The 27,382-nt window shown below is 56.4% G+C and overlaps 7 protein-coding genes and 1 non-coding gene across 8 annotated transcripts; 4 read left to right on the top strand and 4 right to left on the bottom strand.

Annotated features, from left to right (window-relative positions):
* Positions 1-1,120: 1,120 nt before the first annotated feature.
* Positions 1,121-5,215, top strand: B0H18DRAFT_1116912 (uncharacterized protein; the record flags this gene model as incomplete). The annotated part of the gene is made up of 14 exons (XM_048033500.1): positions 1,121-1,477; positions 1,525-1,595; positions 1,642-2,110; positions 2,164-2,501; positions 2,553-3,122; positions 3,189-3,309; positions 3,361-3,727; positions 3,772-3,903; positions 3,960-4,093; positions 4,144-4,428; positions 4,484-4,617; positions 4,670-4,980; positions 5,035-5,117; positions 5,171-5,215. The coding sequence occupies 14 exons, from the start codon at positions 1,121-1,123 to the stop codon at positions 5,213-5,215; spliced, it is 3,417 nt and encodes a 1,138-aa protein (XP_047895881.1).
* Positions 5,035-9,247, bottom strand: B0H18DRAFT_993754 (uncharacterized protein). Its single transcript, XM_048045207.1, has 16 exons — positions 9,018-9,247; positions 8,560-8,933; positions 8,383-8,506; positions 8,008-8,313; positions 7,922-7,950; positions 7,770-7,871; positions 7,648-7,719; positions 7,376-7,527; positions 7,148-7,314; positions 6,740-7,091; positions 6,541-6,682; positions 6,388-6,476; positions 6,116-6,337; positions 5,934-6,053; positions 5,732-5,875; positions 5,035-5,678 (listed from the first exon to the last, which is right to left on the bottom strand). Exons 1-16 carry the CDS (start codon positions 9,071-9,073, stop codon positions 5,358-5,360), a joined length of 2,772 nt encoding a protein of 923 aa, XP_047895880.1. The 5' UTR covers positions 9,074-9,247; the 3' UTR covers positions 5,035-5,357.
* A 1,402-nt stretch (positions 9,248-10,649) lies between these two features.
* B0H18DRAFT_1116910 (uncharacterized protein) lies at positions 10,650-14,977 on the bottom strand (the record flags this gene model as incomplete). Its single annotated transcript, XM_048033499.1, has 22 exons — positions 10,650-10,782; positions 10,837-10,888; positions 10,946-11,200; positions 11,320-11,574; positions 11,632-11,835; positions 11,887-12,003; positions 12,067-12,102; positions 12,159-12,481; positions 12,536-12,675; positions 12,730-12,837; positions 12,896-12,935; positions 12,986-13,007; positions 13,060-13,158; positions 13,221-13,261; positions 13,322-13,434; positions 13,484-13,545; positions 13,598-13,641; positions 13,694-13,783; positions 13,834-13,905; positions 13,954-14,084; positions 14,137-14,241; positions 14,291-14,977. The coding sequence occupies 22 exons, from the start codon at positions 14,975-14,977 to the stop codon at positions 10,650-10,652; spliced, it is 3,129 nt and encodes a 1,042-aa protein (XP_047895879.1).
* Positions 14,978-16,976: 1,999 nt separating this feature from the next.
* Positions 16,977-18,830, top strand: B0H18DRAFT_142853 (uncharacterized protein). The gene is made up of 3 exons (XM_048036841.1): positions 16,977-18,155; positions 18,209-18,497; positions 18,556-18,830. Exons 1-3 carry the CDS (start codon positions 17,073-17,075, stop codon positions 18,567-18,569), a joined length of 1,386 nt encoding a protein of 461 aa, XP_047895878.1. The 5' UTR covers positions 16,977-17,072; the 3' UTR covers positions 18,570-18,830.
* A 42-nt stretch (positions 18,831-18,872) lies between these two features.
* Positions 18,873-20,184, top strand: B0H18DRAFT_993748 (WLM domain-containing protein). The gene is made up of 3 exons (XM_048045206.1): positions 18,873-19,350; positions 19,408-19,755; positions 19,816-20,184. The coding sequence occupies exons 1-3, from the start codon at positions 19,015-19,017 to the stop codon at positions 20,089-20,091; spliced, it is 960 nt and encodes a 319-aa protein (XP_047895877.1). The 5' UTR covers positions 18,873-19,014; the 3' UTR covers positions 20,092-20,184.
* A 92-nt stretch (positions 20,185-20,276) lies between these two features.
* Positions 20,277-20,365, bottom strand: B0H18DRAFT_t65. The gene has a single exon. It is a non-coding gene; the product is annotated as a tRNA-Ile (tRNA).
* A 134-nt stretch (positions 20,366-20,499) lies between these two features.
* Positions 20,500-21,286, top strand: B0H18DRAFT_1083850 (RNA polymerase Rpb7; the record flags this gene model as incomplete). Its single annotated transcript, XM_048031715.1, has 5 exons — positions 20,500-20,511; positions 20,566-20,826; positions 20,887-20,937; positions 21,115-21,180; positions 21,239-21,286. 5 exons carry the CDS (start codon positions 20,500-20,502, stop codon positions 21,284-21,286), a joined length of 438 nt encoding a protein of 145 aa, XP_047895876.1.
* Positions 21,287-21,631: 345 nt separating this feature from the next.
* On the bottom strand, positions 21,632-26,940 carry B0H18DRAFT_873189 (Oligoxyloglucan reducing end-specific cellobiohydrolase; the record flags this gene model as incomplete). Its single annotated transcript, XM_048040274.1, has 18 exons — positions 21,632-21,863; positions 21,915-22,208; positions 22,266-22,375; positions 22,429-22,520; positions 22,576-23,026; positions 23,082-23,152; positions 23,205-23,484; positions 23,525-23,632; positions 23,686-24,276; positions 24,325-24,375; positions 24,430-24,464; positions 24,519-24,715; positions 24,767-24,876; positions 24,942-25,179; positions 25,231-26,288; positions 26,351-26,554; positions 26,605-26,739; positions 26,794-26,940. The coding sequence occupies 18 exons, from the start codon at positions 26,938-26,940 to the stop codon at positions 21,632-21,634; spliced, it is 4,404 nt and encodes a 1,467-aa protein (XP_047895875.1).
* Between the last annotated feature and the right edge of the window lie 442 nt (positions 26,941-27,382).

Below are 27,382 nucleotides of genomic sequence, written 5' to 3'. Positions count from 1 at the left end.
AAGGTGACGCTCGCGCCGCGGTTTGCCTTTCTGGGCAACGCGTCCAACACCGAAGACGTGCACACCGACCACTGGCAGCGATAGAACATCTTCGCATGAGATAAAGCTTCGTCCACCATGCACGTTCGGCCACAAGGAAGACTTGCTGCCTAAGACGACGCAGAGAACACCCTGTTCATCGTGTTCAACACAACCTTAACGGACTGGACCCCGGTGGTTCCACATTGTGGCGCCCAAGAATGAAAGGTCGGGAGACTGGACTCCTCCAATTTCAAGCCTGTTAACGGCAGGGACCCTATCGCCACTAGGCTCATAAGTTCACGCAGACGTGCATAGAATACTATGGATCAGCAGGACAAAGACGAAGAGAGAATATCCAACCGGGCTTGCGAGACGGACCAGTAGCATCCCACTGCCCGCTCGACAGTTGACATCCTTCCAACAAGCCTACGAGCTCTCCACGATGAGGTGCACATCTGACATCGTACACGGTGGACTGCTGGCAATTGTCATCGCTCTCTGACATACATGGCCTACGGAATGCAGTGGCCTGGAGTATTCACGTCAATGACTGTCATACTGTAAGGCGGTGAATGGCTGGAGGCAGATGATCTCCTGCATGCAAACCAGCGGTGTGAATACGTCTGATAGCGAACACAAATCATGCTCTACCATGCTTTGGACCTGGCCATGGGCCAATCGCAGGGGAAGCGAATGGCTTCCCGTCAGACTGCACGAAGCTCACCACAAGCAGCTTCTTGATCAACCTAGTGGCCACGGAACAGCATCACTGCCGCGCAGCCCTCGTGTGGGCACAGCCAGCCGCCGAAATTCTGCGCGCTGCGCCCCGCGGTGAGTAGTGGATGTGCGCCGACCTGCGGGTGGCGGTGACACTGAAGAGAGCGGTCAACGTCCTGCGCGCGAGTGCCGTCGGAGTGCGCAGGATGCCCAGTTTGGCGACGATTACGTAAGACAATAGGCGGCCAGAGGCTTGGATACTGGCTTGCCGTGGCTGAGCGCATTGGCCTGACTGGACATCGAACGGCTGCCGCCCTATGCCCCGCTTTCTGCACTAACATATCTTTATTCTTTCTCTCTCCTGCTGGACTTTGGAGGGCCCATGCCCGGTGTGACGGTCCTGCCGCCTGCCTCAGCTCTAGGAGGTCTCGCCTCACCCAGGATGCAAAATGGATACGGTACTCCTCACAACGGCACCGTCGCGGAGATCAAGGAGGTAGCAAAAGAACAGGCCCTAAAGGTCAAGGGCGCATCTCCCTTGTCGCTCCTGCGCAGTGCACGCGCGCAGATCACCCATGCGCGCGAGTCTGAGCTGTCCGGCGACCTCAAGAACGCCCTCAGCGCGCTGACCAAGGCCGTCTCGCTCACGGCTATGATCATGGAAACTGCAGATTTCAAGGCGGAGATGCAGCCTGGGAAGCGAGGTGTGCTTTCCAAAGAGTTAGTAGAGTTCCAGCAGGTACGTATCACGGTGACTGTACGGCGCTCCCAGCTTACCTTCCACAGCGCGAAGGCGCGGATGTGCAGGTTAGGATGAAAAGCTTAGAGGCGAGGATCACGGAGCAGGAGCAGTCTCAGTGCGCCTTCAACCATGTTGCATTGCCTGAGCTAATCTTCGCACAGGGCGTCGGCGAGCAACGAGGACGAGGCGGAGAGCCCCGCCGTAGGAACCAGCATAGCGGACCGGATCCGCTTACTACAGAATGGCGGCCTCGCAGTATCAACGAACAAACGACTTTCGCGCGAGGTAGCTTCGCCGACGCTGCCGTCGACACTGCCCGACGTGCCAATGCTCAAGCCGCAGCGCATGTCCTTGCAGAACCTACCGTCACCACCTAGCTTCACCACTCTTGCCTCTCCGACCTTCGCAAGCGCAGCGGCACCGTCGCCCCATGCTCTTGTTCCGACATCGAGCTTCGGTCCGCCCTCGCCATCCTCGTCTACGTCGTCCTCACCCCGCGTGTCGCACCTGAGTCTGTCGGAGTTCGCGACGTCGTTCCCTTCCATCGACGAGCTAGAAGAGCATGATGGGCTGAACTTACACTCTATACCGACCGGTTCCAGTGGGGGGCGGGCGGACAGGTCGCCATTCGTACATCCACGCTTCCCTGTGCTCCCCATGGACCCTGGTCCGCGCCCATCCAGTACGCCCATACCTCCTACGATCGACACCTTCAACAGCCGTCCAGCATCCCCCGCGCGCTCTCCACTCTCTCCGACAGTGCCCCGCAAGCCGTCCGGACTCTCACTCCGTTCGTCCGCGTCAAGATCGCCTGTACTTCCTCCATCGACTCCTTATCGGAGAATCAAGTGGATTCGCTCGTTACGACCTCATTGTTCCCGAAGACGCTGATGGAGCACAACAAACGACCGAACTACAAGGTGCTGCTGCTGGACGTACGCACGAGGTCGGAGTTTGAGAGGGAGCACATTAAGACAGACACGGTGGTGTGCATCGAGCCGAGCGTGCTCCTGCGTCCCGAGTGCGTGCCATCCCCTCTTCACCCATCGCGCGTTGACCCTTCACCCCGCAGAGTGACAGCCCAGAGCATCGAGGATGCCCTCGTGGTCGCCCCACGCGGTGAACAGGTGCTCTTCGCGAACCGCGACAAGTTCGACCTCGTCGGGATCTATGACGACGCCTCGGAGACGTTCGGCGACACGAACTCGCCGCTGTCCGTCCTCACGCGCGCCATCTACGAGATCGCGTTCCGCAAGTTCCTCAAGCACCCGCCTGTGCTACTCGTCGGCGGCCTGCAAGCGTGGAAGCGTGAATATGGCGAGGCGGAGCTCCAGGGCGGGGGCAGCTCAGCAGTGGGCTCGGGGAGCGTGTCGGGTTTGGCTAACGGCGTGTCGTCGATGAGTTTGAACGGGCTGTCGTCACCGCCGCTGGCGTCGCCTTATGTCGAGCCGAGGTCTGCGGGCCATGTGCGTGCGCCTGCGGAGACGTCGTCTATCCACTCTGCGGTTCCCGTCTCGAGCGGCGAGCAAGCTCTCGCAGGGCGCCATAGAGCAGGTACAGAGTCGGCCGTCGATCTGCAATCACGCAGGTTGCCTGCGGTGCCTAATGGGCACTACACTGGCGACCAGCCCGTGTCGATGAGGTCGGTACTACCGAACATTATTGTCGGATGGTAGATGGCTAACCGTGTTGTGTAGACACAACATAGATACTCCACTCTCCCCTTCCATCGACCCCGCACGGCGGCTCGTGCGCAAGCCCGCCATGACGCGCTCCACTCAAATTCCATATCATATCCATACAACCCTTCTCCTGCAATACCCGAAAACGTAAGTCTCCCGTCACACAGATGCGCGTCCGCACCTCACGCCCCTGTGCAGTCTGTTACCCAGCACGTCTCCCCACAGCCCGTCGTCAATGGGACGAGCCCAATACAATACCCCTCCGTCGTGCGCCATATATCCCCCCAAGTATCTGGATCGTCCTTTTCTTCGTCTGCAGGCGCCGTGCCGTTGCCTCCACAGGCCTCCATCAACCCCTCGCCTCTGTCGCGGCGCCGGAGCGACTATGTCGACCAGTCGCAGGAGGCGCTGTCCGGGTTCGCCTCGCGCACGTCGATAGACTACCCTGATCTGTCGTCACAGCATATCCTGAGGCCACCGCCCGCTGTTGCGTCGAGTAGCATGGAGCGCCAGGACAACAGGCCGCGGCTCATGCAGCGCGCGTCGTACAACAACCTTGCGAACGGTCGCTCGTGAATGGCATGCCGAGGCCGCCGACGATCCAGTCAGATTACCCGGTCACGTACTGGGCGGATATCCAGATCGGAACGTCTGGGCTGAAGAATCTAGGGAACACGTGTTATATGAACTCGACGATACAGTGTTTGAGTGCGACGGTGCCCTTTGCGCGGTTCTTCACAGGTGGGCTTCTCTTGAGCTCCATAGAGCATTTCTTTGACAAGTTGGTGGTGTTCTAGACGGTCGGTGGAAGAGCGCTGTCAACATGATGAACCCGATGGGCACGAAGGGCAGTCTGGCGCAGGCGTTTGCGAATATCCTGCGCGATATGTGGCAAGGCGAATCCCAGTGTTTGATGCCGGTGACATTCAGGGTAAGTGACGTGATCACAGATATACTGAAATGGACTCACCATTTCCGTAGCGGTCTATATGTACCTATGCTCCACAATTTGGCGGCACCGAGCAACACGATTCGCAGGAGTTCTTGAACTTCCTGCTGGACGGGCTGCACGAAGATCTGAACCGCGTACTGCAAAAACCACAACTAGACACCACGCCGGAGAGGGAAGCGGAGCTGGAGAGGCTGCCGGTGCAAATTGCGAGCGAGCAGGAGTGGCAGATTTGGCGAATGCGCAATGACAGCCTCGTCGTCGACTTCTTCCAGGGCCAGTTCCGGAACCGCCTTGAGTGCTTGACGTGCCATAAGGTGTGTGGTGTTGCCCGGTGGTCCCACGGTGCAGGGTTCTCACTGGTCTTCTCAGACGTCGACGACGTATAACACGTTCATGTATTTGACGCTTCCGATCCCAACTGGTCGAGCCCTGTCACGCGTGTCACTGAGTTCGTGCTTGGACGCCTTCGTCAAGGAAGAAGTGATGGAGAAGTCGGATGCATGGTTGGTCATCATTTCAGCTGTTCATAGACCCTTTGCTCAATGCCTGCTACAGGCACTGTCCCCATTGCGATGCGATGCGAAAAGCGACGAAGACTCTGTCCTTGTCGCGACTCCCGCCGGTTCTCCTCATCCACCTGAAGCGATTCTCGTCGAAGGGCCACTTCACTGACAAGATCGAGACATTCGTCGACTACCCGCTGAAGAACCTTGATCTTACAAACTACATGCCACCGCCATTGCCACCGGGTGTTCACAACGGTGGTCAACAGCTGTCGCGCGACGATCCACGAGCGCAGATCCCGCCATATAAGTATGATCTGTACGGTGTCACGAATCACTTCGGGACGCTCAGCAGTGGTCACTGTAAGCTCGTCCGTTCTTGCGCCGTCTGGAGACTAATTGACGCTATCACACAAGACACTGCGTTCATATCATCGCGCGGCGGATGGCTGTACTGCGATGACAGTCGCATTTCCCAGGCTGACCCCAAGGACGTAGTGGTGAGCATCAACATCATTCTTCGATATCAGGCAGGGAGCCGACAGTCACGCAGGGCAAGCCGGCGTACATGTTGTTTTACAAGAGGACCAAGCCCTAAGCTATTATTTACTAACCCGGCATCTTTCGCGCTCATATCTTTCCCGCTGTCAGTGTATCTTCGTACCCCATTGCATTGGATAATCCCTCCCTATAACAATAGTACATGTAATCGTGTAGGCATCACAGGTTTTTTCGTTACATCAGGACACTATCCCATTTGCAGCGACGTGGTTATGAGTTTCCCGGGTTTCGACGAAGCATTGATGGCATTGCCACGTCCGCCGGTCCGCAAGCGAGGTCGTACCGTTCGCGGTCGCAGATACAGGATGGAAGAAGGGCGAGAACTCGCTGTGACAGCGGTAACAGCGAGGCTCGGAGGATGGGGGCAGGTCGCTGTCGGCTGGGAGGCTTTCGGTGCCGTTGTTGAGGATGGAGTCGAGCCGTCGCGCTTTCCGGAGCAGGCCGTGCGTCTGGGCTATTGGTACTTGCTTGTAGCTCTTGCAATACACCTGAAGAGCCGTCTACAAGAACTGTTGAGCAGGCCTGACAGGAATTGTGGAGAACAGAAACGTACCTCTCCCAGATCGTTCGTGGCGCAGATGTCGATGAGCTCCCGTCTGTGTCCGACGTGGCCTTTGCAGATGATCACGGGAACCATACAGCCTTCGACCTCATTCCAATCGACTATCGTAGTTGTATCCCTACGACTCGGCTTCACCTGCCAAAGGAGCATGAACATCCATAGCCTAGAAGCCTGGAAGCCAGCTACGACTTACCCCTTGCATCTCGAAGCCAAACTTGTGTCCCTGCTTCCACGCACAAGATACGTGATACTCCGCAGGACACTCGCTACAGCGTATGACAGACCCTCCGTTCTGATTGCATATCGTGCAATTCTGGGCAAGTAGTGACTCGTCAGGGAACATGCTACCCTGATATTCGCAGCCGGCATACTCACGTTGGCCCATCGCCACTGTGGGATAGCGCTGATGCCCTCCACGAGCCGTAACCGCGCTGCGTCGGAGTAGTTGACCTCCGGTACAAATACAGAGCAGATGACGTGGACCCAGGCTTGGCCTTCCGTCGGCTTGCAGGCGCGCAGGTAGGTATCTGGGGGCGGGTATACTATGCTCTTCCTAATATCTCGTCTGGGTCGAGGACATAGCAGACAATCTGCGCTCTGATTGCTTGTTCAGAACGTGAGACTACGTGAGAAAGACGGAGACGAACTAGTGACGCTTCCAATGTCTTCTCGTTCGCACAGAGGTCGCATACCCAGGACTCCACCGTAGATTGATCAACTATGACTCCACAGACACCTTGTGCGAGAAAGGTGAGCCGCAGTCTCAGACTAAAGTATGATTGCATGGAAGGCTAACGTACCAGCGTGCACGCGGAAGTTACATTGTCGGCACTTTAGAACCTTGCCCATCGGACCAGTCTTCTGGCATGCAAGACAGCGGACTTGTGAAGCGACTGGTGCAGGTCCGGCAGGCGGAGGCGTCGAGTGCACAGAAGACGCGGTCTATCCCAGCAGCGAATTAACATCTGTCTGCGTTGCTCAAAGGACAACGCGACACACCTTTGCTCTCTTGACCAATGGCCCGCTGAGCGGCGTCCCCTCACGCTTTGCTGGCTTGTTCTTGTCAATCAACTCCTCACGTATAGGCCGCACGTTCAAGTCTGCGTATTTCCTCCAGCTCACGCCGCAGTTGTCGCAAAGGACATTCGTCGGGAGGCCCTTCGGTGCCTTCCACCAGACATCAGACTCGCGTGTGCGGCAGCACCCGCAGCTGTTGTTCCCCCGAGTGAGCTCCTTGAGGATCGAGCCCTCTTCGTCGGGTGATGGCGCGCGCGATGGTGTTTCGGGCGGGTCAGCCCGCCCGCTGAGGCGGGCGGCCCTAATGCGCGCGTTCTCCTCACCGAGCTTCATGCTGGTAAGCACGGTGAGGCGTGAGTACGACGTGGGAGCGCAAGACAGCACACTTGCCTCTTCCAACGCCCGTAAAATCGGACAACCTCGTACATGGACCGCGTACCGACCTCTTCCCGTACTGGGCGCAGCTCGGCCCCGTGGACAGCAATGGCGTCTTCGAATGCGGCTATTTCCTGGTTGGTCCACTCACGGTCGAGGTAGCGGGTCTCGGATTTCTTCCACTGGAGAACATGTCATAAGCCAAGAACACGGATGCGGCTCACCAAAGGAAGAGCAACTAACCTTCTCGGTTCGCATGGCGCTCTTCATGTTCACGGCCGCGAAGTCGCGGTGGGCCGTCCATGCGTCCGTGAGGCGGCGCGTCGCCTCTGTAAGCCAGTCGATGTTGCATTTGAGCGTCGGGTTGGTGGCGAGCGAGCCCTTGTGCGTCTCGACTGAAGGACGGTCAGTATCTGCCGTTAGTGCAGATCACACGATACTCACATGAGCGAACTACAATTGAGTTTCGATTGAGATATGATCAAATTGCCAAATCGGGGGACATTCCCACGCACCTTCTTCTTCTGACATCTCGTTGACGAGGCTGAGGACTTCGATGGTCGCATCGCCTCCCCTCTCCTCCAAACCTACGAAGTTCGTCAGTCAAGTTCACACGTCGGCAGCGCATCCCGCCTACCCGTAACGCTGGAAGGCTCGGCGCCCGGGGCCGGGGGAACGACGACTTGGTATTTCGGGCCCACGCGCGTAGTGGCGCGTGGGAAAATGAGGTCGTCCGGGTCTACAGGCAGAATTAGCGAGGGCGGGAAGCGACCCGAGAGGAGGACTGACCAAGCGTGTCTTCCGCGACGGTGTACAACCTGTGGCCACGCCCGTCAGTCCCGCGCCCCTGCCCAGCCCCGGCTAACAGCGCGCACCCAAAGTACCGGAACGGCCACATCTTGAAGTGCTTCACCTCCAGGTTCTCCTCCTTCTCCGCCAGCTGGCGATCCTTCCGGGGGCGCCCGCGGCCCCTCGCGGCGGGCGCATTCGTCTTAACCACTTTCGGCTGCGCGGGCACGAGCTGGCGCAGGCCCTCGTGGCTGTCCACCTCCTCCTCGTGCCGCCGGGAGCATGGCGCGCAGGTCCATCCGTATCCCCTACTCGGCTTGGCCAGGAGTGGCGGGTTCACGCAGCCCATGTGAAAGAATTTCTTGCATCTGTCGCACTGCACCGTCTCCAGACTGCGCAAGTGACGCCCCGGTGTCAACACGGCATCACTGATGGGAAGGACCAGGAGATCAGCAACTTACGGTGAGCACCATTGCGTGCAGGTATCGCAGGTCCGGAGGGTGTCAGTGAGGTCGGGTACCACATCCTTTTCCGCGACCACATATTCGTAGCGCTCGAGGAGGACGTCCCTAATGTGTTGCGGAACTACGCGTCTGATCAAAACATGATTGCTGTGTCCTGAAACCATAAAAACCTACGGTTACGAACAGTGGCTGAGGGGATGACCTCGAATTCCTTGCGGATCCACGGGTCGAAGAGGCGAGTGAAATAAAAGCGGTCGGGGCGTTTTTTCCACCCTGCGAGGTCGGATATCCTCTCTCGGTGTACTACGTAGCACTTTCCGCGAACCTGGCTGAGATCGCAAACCTCGGAATATATTGCGGCCAGAAGGAGGCGACAGTCCGCGGACGGACGATCGCTCACGTCACTGGGGCGATAATACCATGCGAGACGGACTCGCGCATATGGTTCGTTGCGTTTCCCGTCCTGGTCGAATATTGGGACGCCCTGCGCTGGCAGGAACTCCATGATACGTGCGATGGAATATGGAGTGCCATCGCGGATGGTCCAACTCGGGGAGCAATAGACATGGTCTAGTTAAAAATCAGCTGAGGGCACGCGGCGGTCCACCATGAAGGCGTGAATTACCGTTGACCTTGACCTTGTCGTTATTCTTGAGGGTTGGTAGTACGGGGCGGGGGGATGCGCCATAGTTAGCGCTCGTCGTGAAGAGGGATCTGGGGCGGGGGGCGAAAAAGTGCGGCGGAATAAAATACAAAAGGGCCAGATGTGTGCACGAGGGGGCGAGGAAGGAGATGGGAGTGCGGGAGGAATTTCTGAGGGCGGGGAGGGCGCGGTGGTGGGGGTATGGAGGTGAGATGGACAGTCTACAGGCTACAGAGAGAGCCGGATCTGTTTACTGAACCTAACGTGATTCAACTCCGACAATCTCGACGCGGAGACCTCCTCGAACGCCTTGTCCTGCCCCAGCTCCTTCTCGCGGCTCGCGCACCACGTTCATTTTACACCACAAATACTGGCGATTCCCATCCTCAGGCCCCAGGATGGGCAGGCTCGCACATTTTTGTTGGGTCGCGAGGGACCTTGCGTGCGTGTGCCACTGTGGCTGCTGAGCCACAGACCGCGGGCGACGAAAGCCCCGCGCCTCGGTCGCTAATTTGTCACGCCAGACGTCCCCGCCGTGGTCGGTGGCTACACAGCATCCGGCCGAATATACCGTAAAGTCTGCTGTCGTTCTTCGCCTCATTCTCTGCCAACTTCTCGTCGCACAGCGAAGGAATCCGCGCTCAGATCAGAGTGGTGAGCACGCTGCTGGGCCACGCGCGTCCAATGTGGCGGCGAGTGGCGAGTTGAACTACAGGTACCCGCCGTGGAGCGGCATTGTCCGAACAGGGGGTCCTTTGCATATTACGAAAGCGGACACGTTGGTCGCCCATCCAGCAACTCACTCGACCTCACACCCACCGCGAGCCTTCCGCATGCCGCCTGTTTCCATCGAGCCGTTGTGGTATGGTGGTCGCAGGCCGCTCCGTCGTCGTTACATGTGGCGGCGTTTCATACCGGGCCGCTGAGTATGCCACAATAGCCGGGTCCTCGCCACGCCCGCCGGCTCGGGGGTATCGCGGTATTATTCTGCGCCAGGAACGGCCAGCAAATTCGCAGAGTACTTTCCGTCCCTGCGTTGGGTACACAGAGTGCCGAGAACAGTTCAAGCATGACACAGCTGTCAGGTTTGCTCAACCTCCATATCACTACCGCTATACGAGGCACCAGACAAGAAGTCGGAATCCTGATTCGGCCACTTCTTGCGAGATCATCCCGACAGCGTCGCTTCCCAGCACAGAAGTACCTAAAACTGAAATTGGCAGATTGGCAGACCCGAAAGCACTGTAACGGAGCTACGAGACCGGAAAGAGCGAGCTCTATTGCATGGCGTCGTCGTGATGGAGCATACGTACGTACGTGAGTGTAGTAGAAGGGAGGGTGGCGCTACAGGTCGTATATGTGCTACGGAACCGTAAGGAAGACTCGTGTATACCAAGCAGAAATGAGCAATACAGACAACAGATGCAGATGGTGCGGGGATGGACAATTAGGCATGTACGGGTGCCGGTGAGATTCGTATGTAGTTTGGTGATGGGTGATGATGCGTGCGAGGTCCAACGATGACAGAGCAGATACCAGTTGCACAACAAGCCGACGAGCCCAAAGAGGAGAGGATACAGAAGAAGTATTAGGTGGGGTTCCGGGCCCACTGGCAGTATTGCTATGATGGGGCGGGTGGTGCTCCGCTTGGTCGCAGTGGCTCGAGCGGTGATGGTGGGCCGCGTTTTCGTCGCTCGTCCGCGATCACGAGCATGCTCTTGAGACTCTTCTCAAGAACCGGTTTTGTTAGGACGCTGCAAAAATGACGTTAACGTGGCATGACCGGTGAATAAAAACACGGTATGTACTAATCTGCCCCTGCTTCGAGATACTCTTGCTGATCTGTCAACAGGGCGTTGCCTGTACGGACCGTCAGCTTCGCATCGATACGGCGACGCAGCTAATAAGGAAACGTACCAGTGACGCCCACCACAAAATCCTTTCTACCCAGCTCTCGCAGCTTCGTCACGAGATCCAGCCCAGACAGCACTGGCATCTGATTATCCAAGAAGATAACCGCATACCGATACTCGTCGCTCGCGCCCAAGAGCAGCCCGTCCACCGACAGGCCTACACTGCCCGTGTCCTCCTCCGACGGTGTCGCACGCTGGCCCATTCCCAAGATCATCTCCAGCGCGATCTCGCCGTTCTCCGCCGTCGCAACCTTGCAACCTATTCGCGTTAACATGCGCGACATCAACTTGCGCGTGAGCTGATCATCGTCGACCACAAGCACCCGTAGCGGGCCCTCAGATATCGAGCCCGGCGTCATGCTCGGTTGTGTGGATGACGTCGCCGCAGAGCCGGCAGGAGAGAGCGGGGTTCGAGAGAGAACGTGCGGGGCTTAGGGAGCTGGGAGAGGCGCGGGCGGACGGTTGTGGATGAGCTGGTGGTGCTGTCGGTGGTGAGCGCGGGAGGTGGCTCCTGAACGGCTGGTGGCGTTGTGTCGTCGATGGTCGGTTGTGTTCCGGTTGATGGATCTCCGATGGCGCGCGTGAGGACCATCGTGCGTCCGTCACGCTTCGTCGAGATTTCCACAAGACCGCCTGGCAGAAATATAAGTCGGTTTCTCCCAATCAAGGTTAGATATCATTGATACCTACCTTGTTCCATGATGCTGTGCAGAGCGGACGTTGATTGCGAACCAACCTGGAGGGGTACGCGAATCGAATCGGACAAAGTGTGCAGAAGCGGCAAGTCCACCTGAGTCGCTGATCGCATTGTCCTGGTTAGACTCGAAGGTGTGTCCAGGAAGTCGTCCCTCGGCATCGTAAACACAGGCGTCGCCTTGACCCCAACGCCCAAAGCTAAATGGAGCTGTCAGGACAATCCAGACAGCAGCGAGGGCATGTACTCACGGAGCTCGACCCAAAATGTGGAACCGACGCCCGCCTTTGACCGTACGCCGAGACGACCGCCACTGAGCTTGACAATCTGACGCACGAGCGCTAAGCCCAAACCGGTGCCTTTCCCGCCTACGATGAACTCAAATGTCACTTTCATGTCTCAACGAAGCGCATAATTGTATTGTGACGTACCTTGCAACCGACCCTGTTCAGTCTGATTGAAGGCACCTGTCATAGCCCTGTAAGCACGCGGCCGGTACGAAAAGCACTGAAGCGCCACTTACTGAATAGCTTGCTCTGCACCATATCCTTAGGCCTGATACCATACCCCGTATCCGTAACCTCGATGCGTACAACGATCCACTCAGTTGGTGGCGGCTTGGTGATCGTGTTGTTGTGCTGGGTGAGGTGCGTAGCGGACAGCCGATGGGGTAGAGGCTGCCCATTCTCGAGGGTGGAGAATGGGTTGCCCTTGTCCTCGTCGACAAGAAGTTGTTCGTTGATATCGCATGCGCTCACACTCGCATCCGGCGGCGAGAGCCCAGGCAACACAAGCTTAGTCGTAACCGTAAGCTTGCCCCCTGCTGGCGTGAACTTGCATGCATTGCTAAACCGGGCCATGAGGCGGGGCTCCTGCCAATAGAGCTCTAATAGTGCATACCTTGCAAGGTTCGTGATGATCTGCCGTAACCTTGTCTCGTCGCCGACGACGATCCCATCCTCACTCAAGCTCTCCTTCAGTCGTGCCTCAACGACATCCGAGGTCTCACCCAAAGCTTCATGCAACGCTCTTCTTGCGATCTATACAATCGTGAGATGAGACTCGGTGCCACCTATATGGGGAGTTCAACCTACCTCGTCGATATTCTTGTCCAAATCAATGACAAACTCGAGACCGCGAGCGTCTGTCGCCAAACGAAGAGGGACAAACATCGAGCGCATGACCTGGTGAAATGAATACGGCTATAATTGGAACGCTGATCAATTTCCGCGAGCAACCGTAGAATAACATAACACCAACCTTGAGGACAGACTCAAAACGCCCGCTATCCATACGGTTGCTGCATTTCGTTCAGTACCGATCCCGCGCGCCAGCAAAGTGAATACTTACAAGTCCAATACGTCATTGAGCACTATATCCCATGAATTAGACTCGGCTGATAGGTAGAAGTTGTATGCACTAACCTTTAGACATCATGCTGAGACTGCCCTCCAGTGCTCTGAACTCAATGTCCTGAGCCTTCGCGACCGAACCAGATGCCTCCATATTCTGCACCGCCAAGACTGGATAAGGCGCAAGCCGTCAACATATGTCATAACACGTGAGGTTACAAACTGGCACTTACGCGCAGTATTAAGCGGCACGCGGACTTCGTGAAAGACATAGCTGTTCGAGTGAGACAGTGGTGCATTAGAGAGATACAACAGGCTGACATATGGAACCTACGATGTGAGCCGTCGCTTCGAGTCCGCCGCTTTGCGCTCATTGACTTGCGCCTTTTGCGTCGCCCGAAACTGGATCTTGAGCTGATCGCGCAACGTGTACAACCGCCGCTCCGCCTGAAATGATCAGCACGATCCGCGCGGTATGACAGCAACAGGTACGTACATTCTCTCGCATGTAATGAATGTACAGCAAGAAGGATTGGAAGCAGAGGAAGTTGATCAGATCTGTGGAGCGCATGAGCGGGACAAGCGACGGAAGCAGAACGACGTCACTGACTTCGGACCATCTGCGTATGAATCGGTATGATCAAGCCACAAGCTCTGTAGACACGGTGAGTACGCTGTGCAGAAGCCATGACCCCTGAGAACTCACAAACCAAAGAAACACGATGCGGCTAGCATGGCGGGGAAGCGATTGATCTTCAAGCCGAATAACCCCACGGTCTGCATCGCGGTTGTATAGCTATTTTTCTGCTGTCAGTTGAGTGAATGTGCAGAGAAAGTCGCACTCACTAGAAGAGGGTGAGGAAATCGCGGGTCCCACAGTATAGAGTACGTTCGTTGCCGTAGTAGCCGCATAGATACCTAGAGCGAGTCAGCTACAGGCTACCGCGTGAAGGTCGGGCTGCTCACATCAAAATGATGTTGTACAACGCCCATTGCCAAATCGCGACCGTGACCCAGCATTGATAGAATGTTGGTCGGTCCCGAGGGAAGTCGTACATGACGAACACGAACACAGGGAACGTGAGCGCGGGGGCCACCTGAAAAGAGTTCTTTCAGCCTGGGTGATGATGGCTAGGAAGGACTACTTACGCCATAATAGAAGGCTTCATCTGCTACTGTGATGGGCTTCTGGATGAATGACATGGCCAGCACCCAGTTGACGACAAGGAACGCCGAAGACCACAAGGCTAGGTTCTGCAGATCATAATTGGAGATAAGCAAGGTGCAGACGATGGATACGCACCTTCTTCATGAACCAGTTTTCCTTGCTGTAGTGAAGCTCCGACTTTGCGTCCATGAAGTGATTGACGAAGAAGTCGTGCACGAACGGCCAGCACCTCCACCGCAGGAAGATCAGAGGCCCACAAGAAGCCCAGAATCCCTCGGGGTGCACGAACAGGCTCTCCCCGTCAGTGTTCGTGCCGAGTGGATTGCTCGTTCTGTCCGGAGTGCCGCCGTTCTCGGAGTGCGTGCAGGACGAGCTCTTGATCTCATTGGACCACTCGCGGTCGACGACAACCTCATCTACGCCGTCCTCCTCCTCCTCGCCCATCTGGACCTGGCGCGCGCGCCCATTGCTGTAGCTGTCGCCGCTCTCATCTGGCTCGATAGCGGACGACGTGGACGGCGCCGTGCCCGTGCCTATCCGCCGCTTGAACTGGGCCCAGTGCACCCTGAGTCCGCGGTCGACCCGCGCATTCTTCTTCTTGCCCCGCTTGCTGGACGACCCGGAGCCCTGAACCACGGGAGGCGGCAACGGCGTCCCGTGGAGGGTGTCGCTGAGAGCAGACGTGCCGACGGACGCAGACTTCTCCAGGGCGACGGCCTTCTCGTGGGCAGCCTTGTTCTTGATGATAGGGAGGGGGACGTCGAGGTCGCTGCCGTGGGCGGTGGTGGCGGTGGTGAAGGAGGTGCGGGAGCGGAAGGGCATGGGTGGGCAGCGCGGTCGCTGCGCGCGATGATGGGGAGCCCACGGGAAGCCTTGCCTAGCCTTGCTCGGTGCACGCAGAGCCAGAGTTTGCGAAGAGCGCACAGGGGCCGCACGCCGGATTTGAGTGTGCACTCAGGCACTCCCCGCATCCGGCTATGTCCCATTCCAGGCCCGGCGCAGACCCGGCATCCGGCTATCCCCTCGGCATCCGCTCCCATATTCCTTTCCGGGCCTTTCAAGAATCCTGCACAAACCATTTCCAGCCCCGCGAAGCCGCTCCCCGATCGTGCGGTTCGCCTCCAAAGGAATCGGCGTCACCTCACACAACCGCTAGCCCTCAAATTAGGCCTGCATTGGCCATCCCAGCTCCCCGCTCCGGCCTCGAGCCCAGCACACACCTCGTTGCATCTCCCCTCCTGGCACGGCGTCATCCCCCACAGACGAGTACTTGTCGAATCCGAGTCTGTCTCCGGACTTAGGCCGATATGCTGCATGGTCACAGTACCAACCGACTCCGATGGCGCATCAGCACCCGACCGGGCGGTGCGCAGTGATAGGCCTTGCTCTGTCCCGCGGTCAAATTCCAACGCCATACGGGACCCCTGACAATGATGACAACGGTCGTGCTGACTGAATATGGTACCTGGTGCTGTTTACGCCCTCCACTTCTGCACCGTTCAACGCACCCGATAACTTGAACTCATGTGCTGTATTGTTTGTTGGATAGCATCTCGCCAACGACGAATCACTAGTGCCGTCGTAGCCTTAACTTGTGAGCGTGTCCCAGTTGCCGCCCAATTAGAGTACGCCGCCTTAGATAAATACTACCAGACCACGCATGATTCCCGAAAACAGCGGAAAAGAGGGAATGAAGCGTTCTTGAGCTTCTGTCAGTACTTTGATCATGTATTTATGCTGTTTCATTGTTTGTCGTGTTCGAAGCAGCGCGAACTTGCTAGTAGGTGCCGTCCGCCCGAGTCCTCGATCGACCATTCTGATAAGAACTCAACGAACGTCTCCCAGACGGTCTTGACTTTTGACGTACAACACCTTCCATTTAAGGAGTACACCTTCCTAATCTGTCGACCATTCGTCTTTGACCCCCTCTCCCGTCCGTGTCGTTTGTAACACCGCCGTGGCTTCTGAGATTGGCACCACTCCTGCAGACGAGTTATGTATATGAAACCACAGGGAACCTGCACTGCCCAGTATGGATAGATCCCCTTCTCTCTACATCGACCCGTGCTCGGCACCCTCCGAGTCGCTTGTGGACCTTCGGCTGCCACAAACAACTGGTAATCAGTACTGTACGTAGTTGCGCACAAAGGTGGGTTTGAATTTTCCTCTACGCGCACGCCTCTAATTCTGCTCTCCCGGTCGTGATCCTGCCACAGGCACCGTGGTAATGTCTTACATGGACCGGTTATGACGGCTGTCAGTCCGACTGACGGCGACCCTGACAGACCGTATGACGACCCCAGCTCTCCAAGCTTGCGACTGGCCCTCAGGCCAACTCAAGAGCATGCTCAAATCCAGAACGGAGTGCCATGTATGCGCAGCCCCCGCATCATGCGACTTATGTACCGTAATAAGACTCTGGCATTGGATTTACCCGGTTGCAGATAGTGAGAGTACGTGGACCCTTCCGTCAGAAACATCGATCCGAACTAACGCATGTTCGTCAGTAGCAGTCCCTGTCTTTCCAAGCTACCAACCGACCGAGCCAAGACAGAGTCTGGTGAAATTTCTGGGCAACGCTGCGCTGCGATCACGAGCCACAGGGACAGTAAATAATCGGTCGTAGGGAGGTAAGTCCGTTGTCTGTGGTCGCCTGAGACGGTGGGGAGGACAAGGCGGGAAGGGAGGAAGCGGGAGCGCTGCACCGATGCCGCACCGAGGACCGCGATCAGTTGATCCCGATGCGGTCGGGAGGCGCCGCCACGTGAAGGCGTATTTGGGGCGCTTCCGAATGCGCCTTAGCGGAAGAGCGCCATTGGCCCTTCAGTACACTCCTGGCTTCATATGGACGGCGACCACTCGCACCAAGCTCTTCGCCCTCCGCCCCTATCCGCCGCTGGGAGTCGTGCGCCCCGCCATGAACCTCCTCGCACTCAACGACGACGTCCTCACGAACATCGTGTTCTTCCTCGGCTGCCGCGATGCCCTCAGCCTCTCCGCGACCGCCAGACACATCCACCCCATCGCGAAGCGACGCGTGCACACCGCCGTCGAGCTCCATTTTCCCATGCAGACGCCGCGCTTCTCCGCGCACATGCTCGCCGACGTGCACAATCGCGCTCAGCGCCTGCAGTGTCTCATGGTCACCTCCAAGGCACTCTCAGTGGACGGTGGCGCGTTCAGCGCAGACTCGTCCTCCGCCGATGCGCTCGCGGACCTGCTCGAGCAGACGACGAACCTGCGGGCACTCAGCTTGGGGTGCGCGTCCGCGCTCATGAAGCTGGACGAACGTATATGGCCCGCGATCGCCAACTTACTCACTCTGGAGGACCTCACCCTCGACGACATGACGACAGACTCTACGCGCTTGCTACCCTCCCTCAAGGGCCAACCGAGCAGGCTCCGTATGCGCTTCGCACATTACCCGAGCGTCGTACCAGATATAAAGCCGCTCCACAGCGTTTTGGACTTGGAGCTCGAAGGCATCACGATGCTGCACGACCCTGTGAAGCCTACCTGGCCTGTCTGGCCAAACGTACGCCGTCTTGGCATGGACAACACCTCTGTCACGATGTCCACTCTCCTTCACACTTTCCCCAATGTCCGCAAATTCGTCCTCGGGCGCGCTAGCATCACGGAGCCGCATTGGAAGCTGCTCGAAAACAAGGACGGCCAAATGACGTGCTGGCCTGACCTGGACTACGTCTACGGACTGCCTTACTACTTCGGCGATTTTGGGACCGGCGACTGGCCTGTGTGCTGCCCTGTACAATGGCTGAATTTGATAGCAGCCAGCTGGGAAAAGCCGCAGCATCGCCCGGCACTGTTGCGCGCGATGAAGGTCCTGCCGCCTGCTGCGCTGAGCTTCCGCTTCCAGGACGTCGGAACGACCTCGTACTCGTTCTTCGTCGATCTTGTGCAGACCGCGACGCGCATGAGGAGTCTCGAGATTGTGCTCGTCATTTCAGCTAACGTAGGGGCGAGTGATTTTCAGTGGCTGGTGAGGGTGTCAGCATGCTGGACGACGGAGATGCTGATGGCGCAGCATTGCAGGAAGGACTAATGCTCTCCCGCGTCGTGTGTCTCAAAATATCCTTGGACCGTTCGAGTTGGAAGTGTACGCAAACCATTGATCCCGAAAAGCTGGTTCGCACGATTCCCTCAGTACAATATCTTTCGCTCCCACACTTTGGCGACGCGGACAGACTGGGGGAACACAGGTGGTGGAGAGCTGTCGGTAGGGCCATGGAGCGGACCACACAACCTATCCCGAACCGCATTGGCGATCGCGTGCTCGATTACATCCGTTCGCCTCAGTATGACCCTATCACGAACTTAGACGGTCTGCCCCTCTCTCCGTCCTCATGTCTCTAATTCGCGCTCACAAGCCCTTTGTGCAGACCTTGCGCAATGAAATCCACCCTTCCAAGTGTATTATGACTTTCCCCCCGCCTCTCCACATCCTGTGTTACCCCGCATGCCAAACTCCCCAGACCTTTACCCAGACCACGCCCCAACAGCAACAAGTCCCGATCGCATCGAACTCATTTACGCATTTTAGCTTCTTGATCGCCCAGGCTTCGCTCGCCACCCTCTTCCTGTCAGCCGGCGGCGGCCTCGGCCCGCCGCACAGCGGGCTCCTCGGACTCCGGAGGACGCGAGTACCTTCCGGACGTTTCCGACTGACTCATTTTGGCTCCGTCAACCCGAGTGCTACCCGACCCACACCATCTCGATCGCCCACTTACGCATGATCACAGCCACATTCCTCCCGCCATCTTGCCCAAACTACAGGTTGCGTCTTGCCCCCTACTCGTCTCGTTACCACCAACCTCAACTCAGGTTTCACCATTTCTGTTATGTCTGCCGATATGCAACCGATAGAACTCATTGTATCGCACCGTGGTGTACAACACCGCCTCTCCTTGCTGCCAAATGATACCATTGCTCTCCTGCAGGCTCGTCTGGAAGAGCTCACGTCCGTACCTCCATACCTCCAAAAGCTGTTGTTCAAGGGCAAGAAAGCCAATATCCAGGAAACAGACACGCTTTCACTCGCTGGGTTCAAGAATGGCACGAAAGTCCAGATGTTAGGCTCGACGACGGAGGAGCTGGGCCGCACGCTCTCAGCAGACACTGAACATCAGAGGAAGGAGCGAATATTGCGGGAGAGGGCACTGAAGGCTCCTGTCAAGGTGCGTAGGCTTGCTCATCCTTTCCGGTCACGCTCATTCCCTGAATAATCGCCTCAGGTCCGCTCTACCTCCTCGCCCTCCACATCTTCCCAATACACCTTCAATCGCATCGAGCCCCTTGCACACCTCCCCGAGCCCGCCTCCGCTCGGGCGCTTTTGACGCGGCTCGCGAATGACCCTGCAATCCGGCACGTCATGCAGAGGCATCACCTCGCCGTCGACCTCTTGACGGAGCTGGCGCCGCACGAGCAGCCGCACCTCCTCGGACTGAACGTTAACGCAGGCCAGGCGATCAAACTCCGGTTGCGCACGGACCGGTATGATGGGTTCCGGCTGTATAGCGAGGTGCGGAAGGTGCTGTGTCACGAGTTGACGCACAACGTTTGGCAAGATCATGACAACAACGTGAGTTCGGGTCCTCTGCTTTCGCGATGTCGCACTGACGATCTGGTGGGCACCCTTTAGTTCAAAGAGATGAACTCCCAGCTGAATCGCGAGGTCGCGGAATTCGAACGCGCTGCGACGGAGGGGACGCACCATCTCGTTGGGTCCGGTGATGCGTACCAGCCATCGTCAGAGCTCGAGGCAGAGGCGCAGACGTACATTCTCGGCGGCACGCCGATCTTGCCGGGCGACGAGTCGAGGGAGGAAAGGCGGCGGAGGCTATTAGAAGCGACCATGAAACGTTTGCAGAAGGAAGAGGAGGAACTAGAGGAAAGATGTGGCACCACTGCCTCGTAGTCCAATTGCTTGTAGTATAGTCTTTGTGTAGCCATTAGTATACCAGGTCTGTTGAGGTCTAAGAGGTACAAAAACAACAAATATGTCGAGCGTGTCCACAAACAATCGTTCTGCCGACGTGATGCGGATGACCACCTTGCACTCCTCCAGAACCTCATGAAAGAGGTCAAAAGAACAAAACGAAGTGGCCAACGCCGGGATCGAACCGACGACCTTGGCGTTACGTAAGCAATGCTTATTAGCACCACGCTCTAACCAACTGAGCTAGTCGGCCATATCTATACGCTCTAATGTAATAATTGTGTCTCAAAACGCGGTTACCGCGCGGTGGGTTGACCGACGCGGTCGTGGCGGCTCCAGCTGCTTGTTGCAGTGGCCATCGTCCGCTGGCCGATGTGATTGTCCACCATGTTCTTCATCGTGAGTGAGATACATACTTCCGCCTGGTGTGCTTGATTCAATGCAGACATTCAGAAAGAGCTGTCACACACCATCCTCCTCCATCCGTCCTACTTTGGCCCGCGTATGCTGCAGTTCCTCGAGTCCAAGCTCTACTCAGATGTCGAAGGCACATGCTCTGGACAGTTCGGCTACATCATCGCGGTCGTATCCATCCTGGACATAGGCAAGGGGATGGTCCTCCCCGGCAGTGGTCAAGCCGAGTTCATTACGCGCTACCGGGCTATCGTATTCAAGCCTTTCAAGGGAGAGGTGGTCGACGGAGTGGTAAATAATGTAAACAAGGTGCGCTGTTACTCGTCGCTTTCGCCCCTGCTACTGCAACATGGTCACTAGATGGGCTTCTTTGCTGAGGTCGGACCTTTGACGGTCTTCGTCTCGCATCAGGTGCGTGCCACCCTCGGCCACGCTCCCGCCGGTTGAACATTGCTTACTGTGCTTTGCAGCTCATCCATCCCGATATGCGGTTTGACCCCAACTCAAACCGCCGTCTTTCGCATCAGAAGACCAGGTACGAGTTTTCTCTTCCCGTTCCACGGACGCCTCATGGCGACGGCGCCTCAGATCATCGAGAAAAACACGAAGGTCAGACTAAAAATTGTCGGAACGCGTGTCGACGCCACGGAAATCGCAAGTCCTTCTACCTGGTCCCTCGTGCCGAGCTAGGATGCACTAACCAGTATCTTAGTTCGCGATTGGTACTATCAAGGAGGACCACCTCGGCGTTATCGATTAAAAAGCGGATGCGTGTCCCGAGCATGCGCATGTTTCTCTCATTTTATTCGGCTCGTCGGACTTAGTGCTGTGATTGTTGTTTTACTGCTGTGTATAATCGTGTAGCAACATAATGTACTAATCACATGAGACGCCTCCTTGTGCAATCAGTCGAAGACACGGAGTAACAGCGCCACTCATGCGTTCACCAAGAGGTGGTCTGAGTCGAGATGGGCCGTAATTTGGGCGGTACATCCAGGTGAGATAAATATGATACATAGATGAGCGTCGATGTGAAGCGAAAGCAGAGTGGACTACACTGGACCTATCGAAACATAACACGGCTAACTAACATCCCCTGCCCAACCTACTCCTCGTCCTCAAATCTCAAAATCTGTGCATCTTCGTCGATGGGCACCGTCCGGTACCCACTGCGCGTGCGCATACCAGTTGTGGCATCGGCAAACTTTTCTACGACTGTCTCCCACGCAGCTCCGGCCATGGCTATGACGAAGTAGGGCACAGACGCGAGCGTCTCGAGGGTACCTGAGTTGCCCACGTATCTTGGGCCGGTATCTCCGCCAGGAAGGCGGATGGCTCTGTTGGTGAGGATTAGCATCAGCTACTGAGGGCCTTGCTGGTGAACGTACCCTCTTGCGCGCCTACGGACATACCACCATCCTGCGAGACCTGCAAAGGCGCACGGAATGAAGAGCATCATGAGCCAGAAGAACGCGCCATGTGCTCTGATCCCAGGGCAAATGTGCTGTTTCCCGCGATCCGGACGATCCCCGCCCTCACAACTAGAGAAGGGGATTTTGCGGTATGCGGTGCGTTCGTACCAGTAATCGTCATCGCCATTGCACGAATCATCGTCGGAAAGTGACTGCGTGCCCGGAACGAGGACGCATTCGCCGTTCTCGTCCCTGTAGTGGTTGAATTCACTGCACTTGAGACGTGAGCGACTGTTGCAAGATGCGGCACGAGATGACTGTGCATACCATTCAAAGTCGGAAGCCTGGCAAGCGCAGTTCCGTACTATCTTGGCCTCGGCCTTCGGACGGTTACCAACGACACAGTTGGTTTCACGTACACGGCGGTGATACATAGTCTACGGCCCCTTAGTAAGAAGCGAAGAACGGACTGTGTCACTGCGTCACCCACCTGCCGACCGAAAAGACACAACTCATTTCGATTCTCACTCGGACTCCAGAGTTCGAAATCATCATGCCCAGGATCTTCCACGCTGAAAGTACCTAGATTGACAGACAGTGAGCATGCATGCAGAGCATAGAAAATTGTGTCACTGACACTCTTTCCATGTCAGGGCCGTGAAGTCGACGTGCACAGCGACATGAACGGTTGGTGACCGGGGATAGTAGCCCATTAGGATGAACCGCCGACTTGTATCTGTCGGAACAGTGACGATCTCCTTGACGCGTATCCTCTCATCGGTAAACTTGTATTCTCGCCAACTAATACCCTCGTCAGTGCTGAAGAGCACGTGATCAGTTGGTTCCTCGTCGTTCGCCATGATGAGGATGGATCCCGAGTCGCCAAACTCCCATAGATGAGCATCCTTGTGGACCTCTTCCCAGGTGAATCCAGCATCGCGGCTCAAGAATGTGTCACTGTCAGAGTAGCCTGCCAACGTCTCTCCGACGTTACCAACGGCCATGAGCAGACCCGGCACAGACGGCGTGCTATAGGTCGCGCGCGCATCATAACGCTCGGTGTATCCATGTATGTGCAATGCGCAACGCTGATAGTAACAAGAATGTTTAGACGCGTCGCATTTGAGGAGGTGGCCCGCTCACAGTGCTGTCACACCAATACTGATTGCCAAGAGAATCTTTAGGGGGAGGCACCAGCCGCTTCCAAGTTCCACCTGGAAGACTGGTAATTAGTGTGCGTCTGTGGGTGACAGAACGTGCGCTTACCATCATTGTGGGTGATGCGAGTTTCCAGTTCCTTTCGGCCGGTTAAAGTGGCTTCCAGCGCGTTTGATACGACATTGACCAGGGCGATCCCATCTAGACCGATCATCTTCTCGAAGTCGACATATCCAGCATCATTGCGATTGACGTTCTCAAGGGAAATGCCGTAGTACGTTCCGTTTGAATTGGACTTCAGGATGCTTCCCCAGTACGGGTTCGGTCTCTCTGACGTAGTGACGTGCAAGAAGACGGACATGGTACTGGACTCGAGGATAGTGTATGCCTGTAGACAGTTCAGCACACGCACTCGGAATAATGGACACTGCACTCGCATGTTGATCCGGTCGCAGATTGGGAGGGAACATTCCACTAGCGAAAGACCGCCCATCCAAGGATACTTGCAGGTCCAAAGTTTGTCGCTGTGTTTGATACTGAGGACATGGCCTGGTCAACAAGGGCAGATATTGAGGACAAGCCTGCGCACCTCCGCGACAATCAGGAACTCGCTAAATTTGGTAAAACCGACAACGTGGTCGAAGAGCTTCGTCTTTTTCGAGAAGAAGTTTGTCCCACTGATCAATTGCAGCGGGTTCTCCATCTGGAAGAACCTCTGATTGCCCTGTTGATTCTTATACACCTCGCAGATTATCTGGTTTGGATCCACCACCAACTCGGCGTCCCGAGCCCATGCGCAATTTCGGACGTACTTCTCGATGAAGTTCCACTTACGTCCGTTGTTGCGAGTGTAGTAGGCTTGTACATTGCAGTTCTCGCCGAAGCCGATGCATCCCTCGCTGCCGCTCCAGATCAGGTAGTCGGAGTTCGATGGATGGAAATGCAAGATCTGGAGGCCGAGATTGTTTGGCGGTAGGGGACCATCCATGGATAACCACGTCTTCCCTGTGTCCGTAGTGTAGTAGTACCGTTTGGTCCCAGTGATGAGGTATGCACGGTCGTGACTGAAAGCATGATGATAGAAGGCGACGAAACGCTCCTCGGGCTGGATTTGATGCCAGGTGTACCCTTCGTTGCTCGACTGCCAGATGCTGTAGTCTTCCAGGCGAACGAGAATTGTCTGTAGCGAGTGAGTACATGAATCAATGACAAGCGAGCAGACACTGACCGTAGAATCCTTGAAGTATGCGAACTGCACAACGGCTGCCGGAAATTCGAACTGAGCGAGATTCTATGAGTCAGGAATCTACGCCATGATAAGGAAGAACGTTACAATCTGATGGACAACCTCGCCCTCAGCGGGTTGTGCTACAGCGTTCATATGAGTACGCGTATCCAACATACTACCACGGTGAGACTCACCATTGGCGCAAGGCTTACTAATAGGCTCGTCTTTCTTGATACCAGATGCCCTGTCGCAGGTATTGCCCGGGATGAGTCGATAGCCAGACGATCCTAGATACATAGCATCGGGGTTGTCGGGAGGGCACACGCCTGCGGGAATAGGTTCCGGTCCTGTGGGGACACACTGATCACCCTGCCTCACGAAGTTGTAGTCGCTGCGTGAAGCTTTCAGCTAGGTATCCACACGCCCGCGCAGCCTCACTCACCATTCGTAGTCTTCGTCCGTGCACCTACAGTTCTCCTCGTGTTCGATTGGCTCATGGAATTTCTCCCCGACATAGCAATCCACGTTGGCCTTTCGGCGCCTGTACCATTGCTATAAATGGGCGAGCATCGCGTCAGTGGATTGATTGGACAGCGACTGTTGAGCATAAATATCACCTTATGGCCCATCAGACACTCGTGGGTCATCGAGCGAGCATACCATCGCTCGAAATCATTTTCGCCGCACTTGCGCGAGCGCATGGGCGCGAAGTCGAGGAAGACCACAGCGTAACGTCCACGGCCCGGCTGGTCCTGCCTCGATACTTGGCCGACAAGCATGAACTTTTGCGATGTCGAATCCGATACGGTCGTCAAGATGCGAGCACGCATGTTGAATCCGTAAGAGAAGGTACGCCTGAATCGCTGATCAATGCATGTGCTGGCTACCTCAGTCGGCTTGACCTACCATGTCCTGCCGAGATCACTCGAGTAGGTGACTTGGTCGGTACTCTCCTCGTCATTGACGAGCACCATGATACTTCCCGAATCGCCAAATTCGTACTTGTGCGCATTCGCATGTACCATCGTCCACGTGCGGCCTGCATCCGTGCTCAAAAACGTATCGCATTCGTCATACGGCTTCAGGGACGGCCCAACGGAGCCAATACCCATAACGAAGCCAGGAGCAGGAGAGGAGAAAACGCGGCCAAAGTTATGAGGGATGGTGACCGAGTGCAGGTGTAACGAGCAATCATCGTTGTCAGGATTGCATGAAATGCGCTGGTTCTCGCTGTCCCTGGACGGTGGAACGAGGCGCGACCAGGTCCGTCCGTCGTCGAAGGTAATCCTCGTCTGGAGTTTCTTCTGTGCCCTGCGGCCCTCCACTTCCTCTGCGTTCGAGACTATGTTGGCAAGCCCGACACCTTCGATGCCGTACAAGTTTTCGTAGTCCACGTATCCCATCTCGTTTCGGTTCGTATCCTTGAGGCTTTCCACGAAGAACGTCCCGTTTGAATTACTGACGAACAGTGTTCCAATGGTCGTCATCATGTCTTGAAGCATGACATCGACAGCCAGCGAGTGCGTCGTCGACTCTACTATGGTATAACCATTCTCCCTGAGACGCGCGGAGGACGCATGGGGAAAGCGCGCCTTGGCCCACGTCTTGGTGTCGACGGAGACATAGAGGAGCATTTCGCCGTCGCTGGAAGGACTGAGATCTCGCAATGCTACTACTGCGAATTTGGACACGATGGCGAATGCGACGACACCGCGTGCGTTCTTGCCGATCCCGAGGTCTTCAACTCTGAGGTCTTCTTCGAAGAAGTCTACTGATGAAAACAAGCGACTTGCTGAGAGCGAGTGCATGCCCGTGGACGTGCTGGTGTCAAAGGCGACGCAATATATAAGGTCAGGATGTGCATCATGCTTGAAGTCTGCGCTGCTATGCGCGAACTGGCAGCGGGATGTCTCGGAAAGCAGTAGTTCAGGGAGATCGCTGAAAGCTTCCTTCGTGTAATATGTCTGACGAGAGAAGGTGTTTTCGTTATGGCTTGACAAGCATTGAGGGACCGTGCATTACATACCTCATCATGACAGACACTGCCCCAACCGCCCGTGGACTGGCAAGAGGTGCCTTGATACAGAATGTACCCGTATTTTTGGGGGTCTGAGTGAAAAGAAAGCGGTTTGCCCACGAGAGCTGGGGGGATGGGCATATCGAAGCGCTGCCATGTCCTCCCTCGGTCGGCGGTGCGGTAATGGGAAACCCCCCGAGTTAGAACAAAGGCCTAAGTGACCGTTAAGGGTTAGAATGTAGCGACACAGGTCATGCACGCACATAGCTGCTGTCAAATGGATGCTCTATGACCATAGATGCATCGCCCTCCGGTATTCCGTCCGCCCGTGCCCATGATGCTCCCTCGTCTTGCGACACGTACACATTCCCGTCTATCAGGTCATGGTATATAGCAGTCTAGTACGTTCGTCAGGTTAGTCCAGGTCACGTAAACGCAGAGATGGGCCATACGGTCGTGTCTTCGAAAAAGAAGAGTCTACTGGGAAGATTTGGGAAGTAGTTGACCGAATAGTCGGGCTGCTGAGCAGTTGTCACGAGCAGACAGGATAGAAAGTGAACAAGCCATAGAACGAGGGTCGTCCTAGACCGTGGGGTCATGATTGCAGTTGGACTGCTCGCTGCAGCGCGCGACGAGCTGCCTGGAACCGACGAGTGAGTGAGGTGGTGTACGTGCTACGCGCTACGCAGCGACTCCCACCGCAGCCAGTGCCACATACGCCATCACGTGCGCGCCACGACCGACCGCGCGGAGCGCGCTGGACCGCGTCAGTTGGGGCGTCTAGCAGTCTCTGCGTTTCATGACGACCACCAAACGGCCTCCTCCTCCCCTCATTCAGCCACGTCAAAGCCTGCCAAAAGTATAACAGACACTCCAGCACGCTACGGAATGTGTACTCCAGTCCAACGGAATGGACGTGATTCATATTGATGACCGCAGGATCTGGCAGACGAAAAGCGTCAGTGGTGTTCTTATGAACGGCGACGAGACATATGACGAGACAGGTGAGAGGATCTCCGTGAACATTACACTTCTGCTGTC

This window comes from Fomitopsis serialis, assembly GCF_022376445.1.
Source record: "Fomitopsis serialis strain Sig1Antser10 chromosome Unknown B0H18scaffold_17, whole genome shotgun sequence".
Lineage (NCBI taxonomy): Eukaryota > Fungi > Basidiomycota > Agaricomycetes > Polyporales > Fomitopsidaceae > Fomitopsis > Fomitopsis serialis.
Note: the sequence above shows the minus strand (reverse complement) of the source record. Positions and strands in the feature narration are given on the sequence as shown.